General features: G+C 43.7%; 1 protein-coding gene across 7 annotated transcripts in view; it reads right to left on the reverse strand.

Moving 5' to 3' along the window:
• Ext2 (exostosin glycosyltransferase 2) overlaps positions 1–20,176 on the reverse strand; it is a 164,559-nt gene that overhangs the window by 86,316 nt on the left and 58,067 nt on the right. For all 7 annotated transcript variants that reach the window (XM_052726267.1, XM_052726271.1, XM_052726270.1 and 4 more), the window contains one exon: positions 15,970–16,101. In XM_052726267.1, coding sequence (XP_052582227.1) covers positions 15,970–16,101 — 132 coding nt within the window. The remainder of the gene's footprint in view (positions 1–15,969; positions 16,102–20,176) is intronic.

Here is a 20,176-nt window from a genome sequence, read left to right on the forward strand (position 1 = left end):
CATCTGGCCAGATGCCTACTCTTCATTTACAGTGCCAAACTACTGTCAAGAAGAGCAGGAAGGGTGGCCACTGATTGCTTTTCAGGTAGTAGAGGAAAAAGTTGACATTTCATCTTCCTATTTCTTGGAAAGGAAGGCAATCATTTATAAGAACCCTCATCTGGCTGTGGCCTCCATCAGTGGGATGGACAGAAGCCAGTGAAACAGCTCAACATAAGCCATATTAAAAGAATTTGGAATGAGCAAAGAGAGGATTCCAGATGTTAATACTTTCAATAATTCATGAGTTATAACAGCCTGCAAGTAATAAATTTCACTAAATATATCTATGATATGACTGCTTAAGATATTGGCAAAGATAACAATCATTGATTTTATTGGTTTACAATTTGATGTATCAAAAATAACAATTCCACTGTTTGACAGGGATACTGCACAAGATTTGGATGAGTTTGAAAACAAAGTCTTCACACACAATCATCACCCCCTGACCCATCACTTCATGAGGATCCTGACTGACAGAGCAGCTGAAAGAAAGACCTCCATGAAAAAACTCATAATTTACTTGATTCCAACAAACAAGGCTCACTTACAGTCCAAAGACAGCAATTGAGTCCACTAAACCACCACTTCTTATGAGAGGGTAAGCAAGTTGACAATCTCACCTAAAACTATCCCATGCTTGCAAAGTTCCAGTAGTTTGAAAGAACCCATGTGTAGACTCGTGTGCTGGCAGCCCATTGGCTCTATCAGCGAGCTCAGCTGTGAGGTGGGAAGATTTCACAGGCACTCTTGGGAACGATTAAATTACAGCTCCTGACATCTGAGCTCAAAGCACCACCACAGTTATGAGCAAGAAAATCAGAGTTTCTGTATGGCTGTGAGCAGACAAGAGTGCACCCGGGGAGAGCTGGGAAGGTGGAAGGAAGGAGTAGCCTCCCCAACACAGGCATTGCTTAATGCGCTGGAATTTCACTAAGGTGCGTGTTTTGTCTACTGTGTTTTCCTCTGTTTCTCCTTGGGGGGAAAGAAAGAAGGCATGAACCCACAGGGCAAAAAGGACAAGGAAGGAGACAATGATGGATCGGGGTCTGACAAAGTTTTGGAAGCTGAAACACACGGAGTCTTTCTTTTCAAAAATCCTCTTCCTGTAAAACACATAAAAATCTAGGATGAAATATAACAAACTTCTTTTTCAACCTGCAGCTGAGGCCGCAGGAAAAGGGAAACCCCTGGGTCTAAGAACAAAGCAGCAGCAACTCAAGGGAAGTGGTAGGCACTGGAGCTGTGGGCACAGCGGCACCCAGAAGGGCAGAGGCTACGTGTGCAACGATGCTCATCTTCAGTGGCTTGGAGGCCAGAGAGGGAGAGAGTGGGAGGGAGACTTGGACACTAGGCCTGTGTGACCAATGAAGGAAGAGGAGCAGGAAAAGCCACCCCCTAGGAGACACAAGCAACAGAACACATGCACTCCTCTTTCTAGACCTGAGCTTGGGGTGGTGACAGATGTTCCGCTCGGGAAAGTTTAATGGAAGGTAGCCTGCATGCAGGTTTGGGTTTAGCAGGGTCTATGTGAAGTTCAGATACTTCAGCTGAGGAGCTGGTGCGGGAGAGTGATTTATCTCTATGCTGCCTCGAGAGTACCTGAAGAAGCATTAATTTATTAACTAATAAATTAATAATAAAGAAATGAATGAAGTAAAACAGAGTGAAAAGCAAGTCCCCTCTTAGCCCAATTTGTAACAAAGTAGAAACACAGAAAACCTCATCAAAGGTAAACTAACTCACACTCCAAAATTATAAAGACTAAGGAACTAATACAACCAAAGACAAAAAAAAGTCAGGTGACCAATGACAAGAGGAGGCCGCACAGGAACTCAGAGAACTGGAGCGGCAGACTGTGAAGTAAATGTCTCAGATGCTTCAAGACATAAAAGAAACTAAATGGAGTCAGATGGGTTCAGAGTTCAAGGTCAGCTTAGGGTAGAGCGTGAGACCCTGTCTTAAAAATAAAAACATAAGGGCCAAGAAGACGGATTTGATTAGAGTAACCATAATGAGTTTCCACCAATAACCACTGAATTTTAAAACACAATGGGTAGATAAAAACATGCCTTAGTCACAGCTGAAGAAAACAGGAAAATGGCTGTGAAAACATTCTCCAGCATGAGAGATACAAAAATGTGGAAAATCTGGGAAACAAAACCAAACCAACAAACAGACAATAAAGGCAGAAGGAAAAAAGTTGCACACAAATTTAACAAGACTCTAGAAGGAGTGATGAGTGAAAAATACAGATATTTAACATTCATAGACAAGATGATGGGAAATTTCCCAAATAACCGGTGACATGACGCTCAGGTTAAAGAGAAAACTCAGCCTCAAAAGCAGAACCACGGGCCGCCTGCTCCGGCAGGGATCCACATGGGACTCAAACTAGAGGGTGCAAACTTGAAAATAAAAGGATATTTACAGTTTGAAAAGCCACTGCTTCCCTCATATGACAAATATAAAGGGAAACAGTAATGAAGCCCTGGAAAAGACTGGAAGGAACCCCTGGTCCAAGCCACCATCATCACAACGGTACAAACTGACGCTCTGTGTCCTCTGACATGACAAGAACACATGCTTTTGTGATATTACTCACAAAGGTGCATAATTTGTATCTAACCAGGCAAAAGCATCAGATACTTCAAATCCAAAGATGTCTACGAGCCCCTGACTGCCTTGTCATTCGGACAGGCACCGATCTGCAGCAGCTTACCTATGGCCTGTGAGTAGCTTTGCTTTTGAATAAAGTTCCCTTGCTGCTTCGCAAAAGAAGGTGTGTGTGTGTCTTACTATACACAGGACAAGTTCTCTTCTAAGACTGTGGTATTGACCCAGAGCCCTCCCCAAGCTGTCCTGTGTCTCTGTCTTTTTCTTCATCTATATCTATATTTTTCATATCTATTATTTCTTTTTTTTTTTTTTTTTGGTTTTTCGAGACAGGGTTTCTCTGTGTAGCTTTGCGCCTTTCCTGGATCTCGCGCTGTAGCCCAGGCTGGCCTCGAACTCACAGAGATCCGCCTGCCTCTGCCTCCCGAGTGCTGGGATTAAAGGCGTGCGCCACCACCGCCCGGCATATCTATTATTTCTTAATCCTCACTCCTCCCTTCAAGGACTGTTCAATGGTTGGGCTGGTCCCTGACATGTGAAGGCGTCACCTATTGTCCCAGGGTTCATGGGTCTGAGACAGAGGAACATTTATGTTCAACCTGGGCAACAGTAAGTCTCAAAAAGCAAAAACAACGAACAAAAGTCAGACTAACAAGAATGACACAGCAAAGTAAAATCAATCAATCAGTCAGTCAATTATATGCTTCCTACCAGTGATGATGACAAGAAGACAGACACTGGAGCTACTTAGAGACATTCAATAAGAAAGTTGGTCAAAGATCACTTAAACCTAAGGCACAGACAGGCCAACCCCATTCCCAAACTCTGCAGAAGGAAAGATTATTCCATGGGGCAAATGAAGCTGAGAGATTCCAGACTCACAGTCGTCAAGACCAGGAGGTGGGGTGAGGTACCTTCTACAAAAGGAAGATCGAGGACCATCTCCTTCCCTTACTCAGTTCCCAAATGCTTGGAGCCCACACTTGTGCATCCCTTCTCCGACCCTCACCCTGAGCACAAAGACGATTTTCCAAAGCAAATAAACCAGTCCAAGAGAAGTAACTATTAACATTAACATTTGTGCAAATGCCTGGGTCCCCATCTTCCCAACCTGAGTGCAGCTGGCAAGCTCACTGAAGCCCAGAGCTTCCAATCAGCTTTCAATGCCTCACTCACAAGAGTTGATGCCACCTCTGGCCAGGTATATAAAGAAAGCTTTCATTACAAAAGAGCAAATAAAAAAATTAGAAAAGAAATAAAAGGAAACAATGCAAGGAAATAAAACCACAAATAATCTCTTCAGAGATGAAAAATTATATACCCTTAAAATAAGAAGAACTGAGATGGTTTTTGTTTTGTTTTAATCAAAAGCTAAAGGATAAAGGAAGGAAATGTCACAAAATGAGAACAGAAAGACCAGGTCCGGCAAGAAAAGAAGCAGGATTAATCCACACATTCACCATCCAAGTGATAGACACTGCCGAGAAAGGAGAGGACAGAAGACACTAACCAAATATACAGGAAGAAAATGAGAAAATGTCTCTGCGCTGAAAGGCCTGGATTTCCAGCTTGAAAGAGCCTGAGTCAGCACTGTCAGTAAAACCCTCACGCGAGGGCACATGATGCTCAAATTTTAGAACACAGAAGTTGCCAAGAGTTGAGGGGAAAGTTAACAGTAAAAGCTGGTGGTGGCGCATGCCTTTAATCTCAGTACTCGGAAGGCAGAGGCAGGCAGATCTCTGAGTTCAAAGCCAGCCTGGTCTACAGAATGAGTTCCAGGACAGCCAGGGCTACACAGAGAAACCCTGTCTCGAAACAAAACAGAAACAAAAACAAAACTCTGTTTTCCACCATAATGCTGAGTCCCACTACTCATCACACTGAAAATAAACACATTTCTAGACACACAAGATGACAGAGCATTACCTCCCTTTCTCTCTCTCTCAGGTCTGCCTTAAGAAGTTCTTTGGAAGGAAGAAACCAGAAAAGGAAACTGCACAATGCAGAGAGGAAAGAGAATTCCAGAATGCAAAGGATCAGGATAACAGCTATATAGAGAGCCACAGAGGACTCACTCAGACTGCGGCACAAGACAGGCCAACAAAACCAAAGAAAGGAGCCTGGAGTCTACCAGCACTGACCATTTTACTGTCTTAACCAGAGTGGTTAGTGAAAACCATTACAGTAGAACCAAGGAAAGTGGAAAGAAAAAGGAGCTATTACCTCCTTGGAAAATAGGGAGTCAAGTACTATTCATGACTTGGCTCAGCTGAAAACCATATGTATATAGCCCCAATTATGCATAAGAATTGGGGGTTTTAAAGAAAAGCCATGAGGTGCCACCACCAGTCAGATGCACAGCATAAAACATACAGGGAAAACAGAGAGAATGGGAGAAAAAGCACCAATGTGGACTGATGGGTGATGTCCTTCTGTATGCTGTGAATATGCGTTGCTCTGATTGGTTGATAAATAAAGCCATTTGGCCTATGGCAAGGCAGCTTAGAGGCAAGCAGGGAATCCAAACAGAGAGACAGGAAGAAGACAGGGAGAAATGCCAGCCGCCACTGAAGGAGAAGCAACATGCCAATAGACCAGTAAAGCCACAAAACACGTGGAAAAAAAAACACAGATTAATAGAAATGGGTTAATTTAAAATATAAGAGCTAGCTAGCAAGAGATCTACCATAGACCATACAGTGTGTAAGTAATACAAGCCTCCATGTGTTTAATTGGGTCTGAGAGGTTGTGGGACCAGGCAGGACACAGGAAAACTTCCAGTTACAGTGGACAAAGTGAAAAAGATGTCTCTTAGAACAAAATTTAAAAATTCCATTATGAGCATTTTGTACGGAACCAGGAAGACAGCCAGAGGAGTTGAAAGACTTGAAAGCAGCTGCCCCCAGGAACAGGCTCCAGTTTTTATGTGACCACTTAAATGTGTGAAACAATACTATTTTTAAACAATAAAATGAAGAAATATTGTAGGGGGGGATAAAAATCAAGTGTCAAACTCTGGCCAAAGCAATGTGGCTTTTTTCTCTAATCTACAACTCTAATGACCTGGTTATGAGAAAATCTTATTCAAATATTACTTTGGAGACTCTTAAAACAACATTCTGGGGCCCGGCCATGGTGCACACTTTTAATTACAGCACTCAGAGGCACAGGCAGGCAGATCTCTGTGAGTTCGGAGCCAGCCTGGTCTACAGAGTGAGTTCCAAAACAGCCAGAGCTGTTATACAGAGAAACCCTGTCTCAAATCAAACCAAAACAAAACAAAAACCAAAAAACTAAACCAAAACTATGCTCTGGGATCACTGAGGCAGAACTGGAGGGAACCTGGCCACAACCCCTGAAGCCCAGGGGGTCTACTGTACTAATTAATACCTGATCACTGGTGTAGGGCAGCGCTGCCAGGGCAGTAAGCGTGTTCTCAGTTCATCTGCTGCCAGGGCAAGCTTCCACATTCTCTAAAACATTATTCTATTCACTGCCTTCCCACATGCTGTGCGATGTCAAGAGGCAGCCAGGTTTGATTCATGAATGCTGGGGCCCTCAGAGTGCGCCTCGAGCAAAGGATGGAGAGAGGCAGGGCCACATCCACAGTAACAGGGGTTGGGGATTCTCCCAGTGTCCACCGCGGGGGTGCCATACAGATGTCTGTCATACAGTGGAAGAGCCCTTCCACTACAAAAGATTTGACTGGCACGGTTGTGATCTCAGCCACACCCCCAAGTTTGTTCTTTCATATTCCTTATATATTCCCCCCATTCAAATCTGGCTCAGTGCCTGGTCCTGCCTGTCTCTGTCTGACCAGAATCAGCCAAACCCCTTAGGTCTTGCATCTTTCTATCTGCAGACCAAAGCCCAGCTTTCTTTATTTCCTGATTGCTGAACTTGAGACTTCTGGAGCTTCCCTGCAGCTCTTCACAGGAAAGTCTAGAATTTAAGGTAGCATGCTAGACCACATGTGCAAATGTTACCTAAGTCACGATACACCTCTAAAAACAATATAACTCAAAAACTTTTTCTTAAAAGGCAAACTAAATTTCTGAATTGCATACATATTTTTATCTTAACTAGGCAGTAAGAAGAAAGGGCCTGAGAATCAGCCAAGAAGTTCCTTGGGGAAAAGGCCCTCAAATTCCAGACAAACATTCCACAACCCAGAAGCTAAAGGGCAGGTGTTGAGTTGAGCCAGACAATTTGTGAAACTGGTGTCTTTCCCACTTGAGAGTTCTGCTTCAGGTGTCTGACCAGCCTTCCTGGGCTGCAGAACAAGCACAAGAGCAAGAGCTGTCTGGACAGCTGAGTGCAAGCAACCTTTAGCCATAGGTATGGCAGAGACAGAGCCCGAACAGCCTCTGGATGCTTCTAACCTAAACCCTGCAGGTCAGAAGGAGGCAAGAGGTGAGGAGAGAAGAGCCTTCCTGAGTCAGTGAGCCAAGGTGTGGAGAGAAGGTCAAACTCCACATCAAAGCGTGGCCCTTAGGTCAGCAGCATACACTACACCCAAGGCCTGAGAACCTACTACAGTGTGAGTTCTATGCACCCACCCTAACCTTAAGCTGGACCTTGGGGTAGACAGGCAGGGGTCTGTAGTCAAGTACCCCAGATTTGCCCAACTGAGTCCATGCTTGGCACCAACCAACTGGGAGCTCTCACAGACCATCTAGTGTGTAAACAGTCCTCTGGACTTTTCACTTCCAAAACCTGGATTTGGACAGAGGCTTACAGGAAGTCCACATATATACATAACCCTTATGTGACTGGTCCATGGCAGGTAAGTCAACCTGCTAGCTGGACTTCATTGTAACAAGCTTTTGTTTTTCCATCTCACTCTTAGACAATTATACACTTTAAGCAGCCTCCCCAAATTCCTCACTAATTTTTATCAATAGACACAATGAGAATTCCTCTCTCTCTTCCTTGTTCTAGGTCTGATGTCTTAGTTAGAGCAAACATCATGAAGGGAAGTCAGGGAAGGAGCTCCAGGCAGGAACCTGGGGGCAGGGACTGATGCAGAGACCATGGGGGAGTGCTGCTTACTGGCTTGCTCCTCATGGCTTGCTCAGCTAGCACTGAGGACCACCAGTCTAGGGGTGACACCACCCACGGAGAGCTGGACTCCCCTATATCAATCATCAATCAAGAAAATGTACCACTGGTTTGTCTACAGGCCAAGGTGGGGCATTTTCTTTTCTAAAGTGGTTCTAGCTTGGGTCAAGTTAACATAAACTAGACAGACTATCTGGTATAATAACCACAGAAAGAAAAAACGGAGAGAAGGCAATCTTTCCTGGCATTGTTGCCAGTTAAAACTTGGAAAAAAAAATGTGTCTAACAGAAGAGTAAATAAAATCATAATGGAACAAAAAAATCACATTATAGAAAATAAGGAGGAAATACACAATTGTAAGAAGATAATACTTTCGATGTTTTAAAAGAATGTTATTGAGATGATTCAGCTTTGGTAGCACATGCTAGAAAGCCAGATGCAACATAATACTCTCTGTCTCTGTCCTTCTGCATCTCACATATCTGAGATCAGAGGTCCAGGGTGGTGTCTGGGGAAAAGCCTGGCTGCCTTGGCCAGCCCAGAAATGGTAGTCTGCAGGGACAGTGAGGAAGGAGGCAGAAGGAGATGATAACATTTGTCAGGTGGGTGCAGAGAGAGAGAGATCAACGGGTAGACAAACAGAAAAGGTAAAAGACATAGGAAGCCCTGGGACGAGCTAAGGAAATTCAGGATAAAAACATCCACTCTTTCATTTATGTGTTATGTATGTATATGTGTGTATGTGTTTGTGTGTGTTTATGTATATATGAATTTTATGTATATGGGTGCTTTGTCTGTGTGTACACCTGCACACCAGAAAAGTGCATTACATCCCATGGGACTAGTTAGAGATGGTTGTGAGCCACCATGTGAATGCTGGGAATTGAACTCAGGACTCTGGAAGAGTAGCTAGTGCTCTTAACAACTGAGCCACCTCCATCCAGCTCCTGCATTCTTTCTTTTCAAAAACAACTTTTGGTTCGTGCACATGTGTGCATGTGCGTGTGCGTGTGTGTGTGTGTGTTCATGTGCGGACTATACATGTACACACACACACATTTGTGTAGAGACCAGGGATTCACCCCTAGCTCTGGGATTACAGTTGTGTTGCACCAGGCCTAGCTTTTTCACAGGGTGCTGAGGGTTGTACTCAGGTCCTCACTTTACTGTCTGAACTCTCTCTCCATCCTTATTTGCCTCTTAACCAGTTTAAGCTTAGAGAGAAGTCCTTCCCCAAGCACAGTCTCTCTAATCCAGGCAGACCTGCTACTTCCAATTAGTGCTCCAGGCTCCCTGTGGCAAATGCTCCCAGGTTCTAAAAGTGGAACACCATGTAACTGGCCTCGCCCTACCAATTAGACTAGTAAAGCATCTGGTGATGAATGCTTTAGGAGGCCACCCCTCACTGTCTGTCACCCACAGCCATAGCCATTTCTATATTAAATGAAGACAGCTGTATCTATCCAAAATACAGCTTTCACCTCTCCTTCCCCTGTCTGAGCATGCACAGAGTAGGCGGGAGGCCAGCAGCACACCTTTAAGCAGTCCAGAGCATCCTTGATTTACTGACCACCATCCACACCTACTCCCACCTCGGGTGTCTGACACTGTAAATTTGCTGGAATCTAGAGGACAGACTCCCCTGCAGACCGAGCTCAGAGTAATCTCATCTAGAGTCAGTTAAATATTCCTGAGGGGAGGGAGAAGTCAACTACACATGAATCATTGCTACCCAGCCTCCCGCCTATTGGTTCCACTGAAGACGCAGAAGCAAGCAGCCCTGGGTTGTAAATCAGGAACCTCATCACCTGACTGACTACAGATGTGATAAATACCAAAGTGCCCTGAACAGGTATTTAAGAAAGAACCAAATGAAAAATAACAAATACATTTCTGGATGTATACCTAGATTTATGCCTTTTATACTTGTGTTCTTTATCAAGCTATGAGTTCCTCACTTTGACCATCTGTCTTAAACTCCAAGTATATCCACTTCAAAACTATACAATTTCACATTTTCCCTTAATCTATACTTGCAAAAGAGAATTGGAACTCTAATTATTTATTCTTAGAGCTTGAGATAAACACTCCGGGTAAAGTCCAACGATTACTGTCTGCCTGAGTATGCTGGTAGCACTTGTGTGCGTTTTGTGGAGGAACACACGTGAGAATCTTCAGTTCAAACTTGCACCATATGCCAGGGCAGGAGTTATATTCCACAGAGAGGGGGCTCAGTGGCTCCCAGAGGACTTTTCAGGCAGTGGGATGCTTGGTCCTCACCTGTTTACACAATTTGCCAATTATGTGACTAGCACAGGCCACAGGCCATCATGCACCATGAGACTACTTTACAGAGGGCATCTATCACTCCCCTACCTTCTAGGCAGGTAGTATATGGGGGGACAACCAAAATAATGGCTATCACACTAGCCTGTGAGTCCTGCAGCTGCTTAAAACCTCATGGGAAATTATACTTCCCATGTGTGCTAAGTGATGGGAAGGAACAGATTCCACACCCTCAGAGGTTGTGAAGAGGAAAAGACGGCTTCCTGAGAGGAGAGTGCACTGCAAAGCCTTAAGGAGGAAAGGATATATGTGCAGGTCCCTGGGAAAAGGGACTGATGGCGAAGAAAGGCATATAGGATGAGGGAGGAGCAATGGCTGGGCACACGGGAAGGAATCAACTGTGGGCCATACTCTAGAACTCCTCAAAGCAGGCAGGAGAGAAGGCTAGAAAGGCAGACTGAGCCAGACTGAGCCTCTCAGGATAAATGACACACTATGGCTCCGGCTCACCAGTAAGAACAATCAATCTCCCCACACACGGCTCAAATCTGCCTTCATGCCCTCAAGTTGTCTCCAATGCTGTCCCATTGCTATGCATATCAATCCTTTACACTGGTGTCACACACAGGTTGATCTCAAGTGGACTCTTACTCCATTAATGCTACAGTGATTTCTCAGCATCTACCGAGAACACTAACGCCTCGTTTAAGCTAGGGATATCCTGTGAGCCAGCTCTCCTTAGGCTTCATCTCCTCCCTCTCACACGCTTCCTCCTCCTCCTCCTCCAGTGTCCTTGAGCAAGCACCTAAACCACCTGCTCCTGTGTCTCCTTGTACCTCCAGAACCATTGGCTAAGAAGGCTATCTTTTATGCGGTGTGTGCTTTTGACACCTTTGTCAAAAAACAGGTGACTATGGATTTATTTCTGGTCATCTCGTCTATTCCATTCGTGTAAGTGTCTGTTCCTGTGCCAATACCACATTGACTTTTCCACTATGGCTTGGTGGTATAATTGGAAGTCAAGCACTGTAATAGGTCTGGCATCGTGCTTTAAGATTTCTTTGGCTATCTATGGTCTTTTGTGCTTCCATGTGAGTTTTAGGATTTTTTTCTAGTTGTGTGGAGAATGCCATTGGAATTTTTATGGGGATTGTATAGTCTGTAGATTAGACAATGTTAGTTCTTTCAATCCAAGAGCACTGAACACATCTCCACTGTCTAGCATCATCTTCAATTTCTTTCTTCAGTGTCCTCAGGTCTGTCTACATTATAGACATCCTCACCTCCTTGGTTAGGGTCCTCCCCAGGTTTATTTGTTCACTTATTTATTGACTGAAGCCATTGTGAAAGGAATCCCGATTTCCTCCTTGGGAAGTTATTGAAATAGAAAAGCTTTTCATTTTTGTATGCTGATTCTGAGCCCTGTCACTTTGCTGAAAATATTCACCTGACCTAAGAGCTTTCTGGTGTGTCCATAGAGTCTTTTAAATAAGTTCACAGCATTTGCAAATGGGAAGAGTTTGACTTCTTCTGCTTCTTACTCATGTCCCTTTATTTCCTTTTCTTGTCTTATTGCTTTAGCCATATTGAATGTGAGTGAAGAGTGAGCACTCCAGAGTTTGAGGAAATATTCCCAGTATCTCCCCATTTAGCATAACATTGGCTATCTATTTGCCTTAAAAAGCCTTGCCTATACTGAAAGTTCTTTCTAGTCCTAGTTCCTTTAGGACTTTTGCCATGAAGCCATTTTGAACTTTGTCAAATATCTTTTCTGTAGTCATTGAGAAGATCATGTGATTTTTGTCCTGAAGTCTTTATTTACCTAGTGTGTAACACTTATTTGTTTGTGAATATTGGACTAACTCTGCACCCCTGGGATGAAACCAACTTCATTGTGATGTATGATCTTAATGTCCTCTTCAATTTTGTTTGTTAAGTATTTTGTCGAAAATTTTTACATCCTTGTTCATCGTGAAAGTTGGTCTATAGTTTTATTGTCATGTTCTTACCTGGTTTGGTATCAGGATAATACTGGCTTCACAGAATGAGATGGGTAGTGTTCTTTCCCTTTCAATATTGTGGCATATTTTGAGCACTGTGTGAGCTCTTCCTTAAAGGTTTGGAAGAATTCAGCAGTGAATCTGCCCAGTCCTGGCCTTTTCCTTGTAGAAAGACTTTTCATTACTGCTTCAATTGTGTTGATGTCTTTGTATTCTTATAGTATTTAATTTTGGTAGGTGTTATATACTTAAGAATCTATTGGGCTGGAGAGATGGCTCAGAGGTTAAGAGCACTGGCTGTTCTTCCAGAGGTCCTGAGTTCAATTCCCAGCAACCACATGATGGTTTATAACCATCTGTAATGAAATCTGGTACCCTCTTCTCGCCTGCAGGGATGCAGGCAGAACACTGTATGCACAATAAATAAATAAATTAAAAAAAAAAAAGAATCTATCAACTATTTCCAGAATTTTCAGCTTTTTGAAAAATAAGTTCTACAATACTCCCTAATGATTCTCCAGATTTTATCGGATTCTATTGTAACAATTTCCCTTTCACCTCTAAAATATCAATGCAGTGCTTCTCTTTCTTCTGGTTAATTTGGTCAAGGCTTTGTCAATCTTGTTCATCTTTTCAAAGCACCAGCACTTTAAGTCTATGAGTTGTTCCTTTAGTTTCTAATTTATTAACTTCCTCCCTGATCTTTATAATATCTGGCCACAGTGGATTTGGGTTTGGCTTCTTGTGTTTCTAGAAACTTCAGATATATCATTAGGTACCTTATTTGACATTGCTGTGATTTATAAAATTGTATTTTACTTTACGTGTATGTGTTTTGCCTATGTGCCTGTCTGCATACTAGGTGTGTTCCTGGTGCCTGTGGAGGTCAGAAGAGGGTGTCAGATCTCCTGAGACTGCAGTCACAGAAGGCTGGGAGCCACCATGGAGGTGCTGGCAATTGAACCTGGATCCTCTGGAAGGGCTCTTAACTCCTGAGCTACCATATTAAACCGTTGATTTCTTTTTTAAAATTTGAACACTAATTACTATAAATGGCTCCCCTTCTATCTCAGAAGTTCAATAGGCTATGCTATCACTTTCATCAGAGTGTAGGAATGTTAAATTCCCTCCATGACTTCTTCAGTGACTCACTGTTAACTAAAGAGTAAAGTATCTGTGTAGTCTCGGCAGTTTCTCTTGTTGATTTTTTACTTTATGTCTGTGGTCTAAGAGAATAGAAGGAATTATTTCAGCTTTCTGCATGTGTTACGGCTTGTTCGGTGACACCTAATGTGACTGACTGTAGAGGAGGCTTCATGGGCTGCTGAGAATATATATTCTGTCACCTGTTGGATGGAATGGTCTGTCGATGTCTGTTACATCCAATTGGTCAATTGTATGGGTTAGCTCTGTTGTCACTCTACTTTTAGTCTGGAAGACCTGACTAAAGACAAGAATGGAGTATTGAAGTCCCCCCGCAGTACCACATCAGGACTTCTCCTACCTTTCATGCCATTTAGTGTTTATGAAATTGGGAGCCTACAATGTTCAATGTACAAATATTTACTATATTGCTATATAATCTTTATAAACTGTTCTCCTTTTAAATGTGTAATGGATTTATCTCTTCTGAATAGTTTTGGTTTGGAGTCTACTTTATCAGATATCAGAATCATGACACCAGCTGCTTCGTGGTTCCACTGGCTTGGTAGGGGGATTTCCCTCCTTTGATTTTCCATTTTCTAATGTCTGTGCCAGGAGTATATGTCTTGGAGATGATACACAGCTGGGTGTTGGGTTTTAATCCAGTTACCTACTTTGCACCTGTTAGTCGGTGAGTAGGGCCAATTGTCGCATCTAAGGTTACTGAGGGGCCTGCTCCTTGGCTGTTTCCCTGGCTAGGTGGGTTACTGACAGCTCTTTTCCTGCTCCTCCTTCAGTGTTAGGGGTTTACAGGTTCACTGTGTTGGGCATGATGGAGTACTTCTTGGCTCTCCGCTGTCCATCGGTTCCTCTCATGAAATGCACTCCTCACGTGCTCTCACAGAGGGCTACCCTCATCCTCTGGAGAGTTCTTCTGTCAGGATTTGCTGCAGTGCCGGCTGGCCCATCATGAGCTGTCTCAGTCTATGCTTGTCCAAAACCGTCCTTACAGCTACACCAGTTTTCAGGGATAATTTTGTTGGGTATTGTCAGTTGACAGTCATGTCTTTCAGGGACTGAAATACATCATTTCATCTTCACTGGCTTTTAGGGTTGATGATAAGAAATCTGATATTATTCTTTTTTTTTTTTTTAAAGATTTATTTATTTATTAGGTATACAGCATGTATGACTGCAGGCCAGAAGAGGGCACCAGATCTCATTACAGATGGTTGTGAGCCACCATGTGGTTGCTGGGAATTGAACTCAGGACCTCTGGAAGAGCAGTCAGTGCTCTTAACCTCTGAGCCATCTCTCCAGCCCCCTGATATTATTCTTTAAAAATTAAAAAAAAAGTTTTCATTTATTTATTTATTTATTTATTTATTTATTTGTTATTTGTGGTGTGTGTGTGGGTGTATATGTGTACATGTCATATGTATGAGACAAATTGTGGGAACTGGTCCTCACTGGAGACTGAGCTCAGCTGTGTCAGGCTTGGCCATCTGAGCTGAGCCATCTTGCCAGCCCAAGAGCTGAAGTTACTCGGGTGCCTTTGTTTTTGTGTTTGAGTTGGCATTTTCCCTTAACAGCTTCTAAAGTTGTTTCTCTGCTTCGCCTTTTGAGATCTGACTGTGTCATGTCTACTGGAAGTTTTAAATGCTTCTGTGTTTGGATGTCCATTCCTTTTCCGAGGTTTCGGGAACTGCCTGTTATGATTTCATTGAATAACGGTTTTAGTATGTTTTAGACATACAAGCTCAAAGAGGAAATGGTTAAAGGAGGTCACCTCAAAAAAGCATGTGTTTGCTCTACACATGTGTTTGCACTCTTCTCGGGAACACTGCAGGGAGGAGAGAGATGTGGCTACATGCTCTCATGCTCTGGAGCACTGTTCTATGGCAGGACTTACACCCTCAGTGTTCACTTGAGGCCAGGGTCTACCTTTTTTCCCTGATGGAGTGCCAACCACCCAGTACCCATATGAAAATGGACAAAAGGGGGAAGGGGTTCAGGCAAGGAAAAATAAATGAAGATCTGATGTGATCAACTGTGTGGCAGCATGCAGCCCTAGCTAGAGAAGTCCACCTTAGGTGATGGGGGGTGATCAATGGGATGGAGTGTGGAGAAGCATCTGCTCCCATATGAGAGCTCTGCGTCCGTGAGCCACGCCACCAGGTGTATCTGAGAGCAGCTAGGAAGTCATAATTGCCACCCAGAGCACTTGGCATTTTCACTGAGAAAGAAGGTGTGCCTATAAGCCACTGTCACAGTCCCTACGATGACACATGTGCCTCTGCCTCCTCCAGACTTCTGAACACACCCCCTCTTGCTCACGACTTAGCAAGAGACTGGTAATCCCAAAGGCCACTCCATTACTTTTGCTTACTACTGTTTTGTTCCCAGGGCTTTGGGAATGTCAACTAACACATGTCAAGCACTTGATGGCATTTCCAGCAGAGCAGGATGTTCAAACAAGCCCATCATTAAGCTGTGGCGGGAACCTTTTCAAATGTTCTAGGCACTCAGTGCCAAAGCAGTCAGGAAGTCTTCAGCTTACAACAAGACCCATGTGTCGCTCACCTTGACCTTAAAATAAACAGACTCTTCTCAAGTGCATGGAGAACAAATAGAGGGCTGCTGCTCCTCTGTCCTTCCACTCTGGCCACACTTCCTGAACCAAGGTGCCCGTATCAAGCTGCAAGTCTGAAAAACTCGCCCATCTGAGACAGCTGGCATTTAAATACTCTTATCCTCAGTAGGATACTTTCCTTTCTCCCATCTCGATGGCTCACACAGCTAGCACGGGAACCCACTTACCACAGTGGGAGGGTCATTCCACTCTTCATAGGAGATGGCTGCATATGGATAGATCCTGTCATTGATGATCTGCAGGGTGGCCAGGGCAATGGCTTTAATGGACTGGAAGTATGCTTCCCAGAACCATCGTGCCTACAAAGAAAACAACATGAGTAGGTGAGCAGGTGAGATGTGGGGGAACGAGGTGCCCTGTCACAGCCAACTTGGGGCTAGTGATTCCTTCATTCCCGGGGTGAAGGGTGCTCCCTGCTGTCACACCAGGTCTATCAGAGGTGTGTTTGTACTGAAGGCAGTCAGAATAGAGTAGTGGTCAGGAAAGTACACACAGTCAGTGTAATAGAAGAGGAGCCTATGATGATGAAAGTCCTATGTGTCACATCAGGCAAGGCTTAGACTTTTTTTTTAAAAAGATAAATAGAGGGCTGAGGAGATAGCCTCACGGTTAAAGCACTTGCCACACAAGCATGAGGACCAGAGTTTGGATTCCCCAAAACCTATGTAAACACTGGGTCTGCATGGTAGTCCATACATAATCCTAGGATCAGAAACTGGAGATAAGAGATCCCCAGAGCAGGCTGGCTAATAAGACTAGGTGAATCAGTAAGCTCTGGGTTTGAGTAAGAGACCCTTTCTTAAAAAATAAGGTAGAAAAGTAATAAAGGATGATTCTTTTTAGCAACCTTGGGCCTTTGTGCACATTCACACACACACACACACACACACACACACACACACACACACACACGTAAATGCACACATGCATACCACACATGAAAATGGACAAAGAACAAACATTAGATATAGCATATATAGAGTGTGTTAGAAATCTTGTATGCACAGGCAAATGAAAGTTTATGTCTATGCAAACTCTTAAGGACAGCCCTGGTAAGGCAGGGGGCACTCCAGACAGCCCCATGCACATCGAGTCAGCATCTCACTCCTTTAAAGGCCCATGACTTAGATTTCTCTCATGCTCACTCTTGAATTTCACACAAATGGCATCAAATGACATTTGCTCTCCTGTCACAGACTTATTTGGTTCCACTTGGAACACGTAACTTATGTCATGGAATCAGGGTGTGGCTGGTCTCACAAAAATGAACTGAAAAGTGCTCTCTTTTTTTTCTATTTCTTGAAGAATTTAATTTTAATACAAAATTGATATTACTTTTCCTTCTCAAAAGGGTCTAGAAGAATTCATCAGAGACACAATTGAAGTAGGTTTCTCATGAGTATGTGTGACAAGATTTTATTATTTGTGTTTGTTCATTTGAGATGACATCTTACTATGCCCAAGTTGCCCTACAACTCACAGTCCTCCTGTCTCAGCCCCCCCAAATGCCAGGCTTACAGGCACACGCCGCCACCACTGGCACTTTCTTTTCTTTGAAACAGCGTCTTACTCTGTAGCCCAGATGCGCACCTCCTGTTTCAGCATTCTCAGGTGCCCGGCTGTGTGGCTTCAAGTCACTGGTTTTCTTTTGCAGACATAGAAGAAGGCAAATCTGGACCACTTGGAAATAGGACTGTTTTTCAAGGAAGATCTCATCGCATTTAGATTGTTAAATTTACTGAATAAAATTGTAGAAGTATGGCCCTTTCCTTCCCTATCCTGTCAGCCCGGTTTTCTCTGGGCACTTGTCCTTCTAAGGTCAATTTGAAGACTATTTTCAGAAGGAAAATTTTCATATTTTCTCTCCATCATACATTTTCTATGTTTTTTTTTCATTTTTAAAAAATATTTGCTTATCTATTGTGTGTGTGTGTGTGTGTGCATGTGCATGTGGGGGAGGGGCTCCATGGGCCAGGCAGAGGCCAGAGGAGGAAGTGTCCCTCTGTCATTCTCTACCTGTGTGTGTGCGTATGTGCACCTGAATACTGGCCGAAGGCCAGCTGTGGAACCCAACATCTAACTCAAGCTGTCTCCAATCAGCTCCCCCCGCCCACACATTTCAATTCACTTAGAGAGGAAGCAAGCTCTGCCAATAATCACAGCTCAAGTGTCTCCGCCTGAGAATAAGTGAGCTGCTCGGGCTTAATGGCCTCTGCAGGACCTTGGTGGTAAGAGCTCAGAAGGCATGAGGTACAGCCCTGCCAGGCCTCTCTGTCAGCTGCCTGTCCACAGGAAAAGGGGGTGGCAGTCATGTGGACAATGTACGGAAGCCCCTCTGTTCTCTTCCCAAGAGCAAACACAAATACTTACTGCATTACTTCGTCTCCCAGAAAATCAGGCACCTTTCTGTCTATCCAAGAACTCTGAGTGGGAGAGACTTTGGCAGCCATGCCACCCTCCTGGTGGCTGTACAGGGGGAAAACCGGTCATGCGGGAGTGGTTCACACTAAGAAGACCTTGATTGGCCATTGAACCAGAAACACCATCAACAAGAAGCTATGGAACAAAGTAAAAATTGTATTTTTCTTAAAGGACAGATAATTTTCTATACTACAACCATGCTAAATTCACTGTGCTTCAGCACTGTCTCCAGAGCGCCCAGCCACTTTTCTGTGTGATCATGTCATCTCCAAGTAAAAATGGCTTTCCTTTCCTTTTTCCTCGTCTAAGCTTTGCCCCCTTTGTTTCTTTCCCTTTCTCATTGTCTAGGACTAGAACTCACTACTGAGCACGAGTGGGAAGAGGGACCATCTTTACTGAGATGCCTATCAGAGCGGGAGCTGCTAAGGTCTTCCAAACACCCTTAGCAAACTGCAGAAGTGCCCTCGTTGACTGAGATTTTATCAAAGGGGACTGTGGACTTTTAAAATTATTTTATGTGTGTGAGTGCTTTTCCTGCAGGTATGACTGTGCACCACATGCGTGCCTGGTGCCTGCGGCAGTCAGAAGAGGATGTCAGATCCCTGGAGCTGGAGTTACAGGAGGTTGTGAGCTGCCATGTGTGTGCTGGTAACTGAACATGGATCCCCTTCAAGAGCACACAGTGCTCTGAACAACTGAGCTATTTTTCTCAGTCTGAATCGCTACATTTTGTCAAATGATATTCCCCCTACTTTATAAGGTGAGCCTTCTTTATTGTGTCAACTCAGTAATTTACACTGGCTGAACTCATGGGATGTTAGTGAATCTTACATTCCTGGCTTCACTTAGTGATGATCTACTAACCCTTTCCCTGAACTGCTCAGTTTGCTTGGTAGTGTTTTGTTTAGGACTTCTGTGTTAATATAGCAAAGCTCCCTGGGGCCATTGATTTTAACATGCACTGTTATCTTGTATGACTCTAGCAGCAAAAAGGTTTTCAATTAAAATATGACACAGAGCTAAAATTATAACAACTATAAAACAATCTTGATGTCAGAGAAGTTATTTTTAATTACGTATATGGATAGAGTGGTATGTGTATGTGAGAGTAGGTATCTGTGTAGACCAGAAGAGAGCATCAGAGCTCCCTGAAGCTGGAGTTCCAGGCAGCTGTGACCACCCTGACGTGAGTGATGGGAACCAAACCTGGGTCCTCTGCGAGAGTGAGCAGTACCTGTTCTTAAGTATTAAGTCATTCTCCAGCCCCAGTTACAGTAATGTTTAAATGTAGAAAAATATGGGGTTTGGAATCTATTAAGTAGTGTGTTTTTATTTGACCTTTAGGCAGGCCTCAGAAGGGCAGCAGTCACTGCTCCTGGTCACCAACCCATGTTCTGTTCATCACTGTCCTGCCAACAAGCCTTCTGGGAAGGCAAACAGAACTGCAGCCAGGCTTTCCATAATTTAAGTTGGCTTAACCTGCTGAGGCTTTCGCCAGGCTAAACATCTCTGAAGGTCATTAAGGAAACAGAACATGTTTCTTAAACAACTAACCAGGACAGTATCGTTAACAAAGCCACAGGACCAAAGGGAGTATAAAGGTCCCCATGTACTCAAGAGTGATTAAATGAGCCCAGTGTGTCAAACACAGTGAGTCCCAGGAAATACGTAATTAATAAAGGGGGCAACCACAGCTTAGTTCCTATTGCATCATTAACTTGACCACAGTAGTAGAAATGGTATGAGACTGGACTAGTTCTAGCTTGAGCTCTGCCATTAAATACTTCCCCGAACATTGATGAGCTGGTTAACTTCCCTGTGTCTCAATGTAGTATCTTTTAACTGAACTAGAGTCTTAAGGATCCTTCCACACCTGATAGTCAGTGATATTTAAGTCAAATTCCTGTTTCCTCTGCTCTTCATTTTTGAGTGCCTCTCTGTATCCTAAGACCT

Source organism: Peromyscus californicus, unplaced genomic scaffold (genome assembly GCF_007827085.1).
Source record: "Peromyscus californicus insignis strain IS unplaced genomic scaffold, ASM782708v3 Scaffold_7__1_contigs__length_154581171, whole genome shotgun sequence".
Taxonomy (NCBI): Eukaryota; Metazoa; Chordata; class Mammalia; order Rodentia; family Cricetidae; genus Peromyscus; species Peromyscus californicus.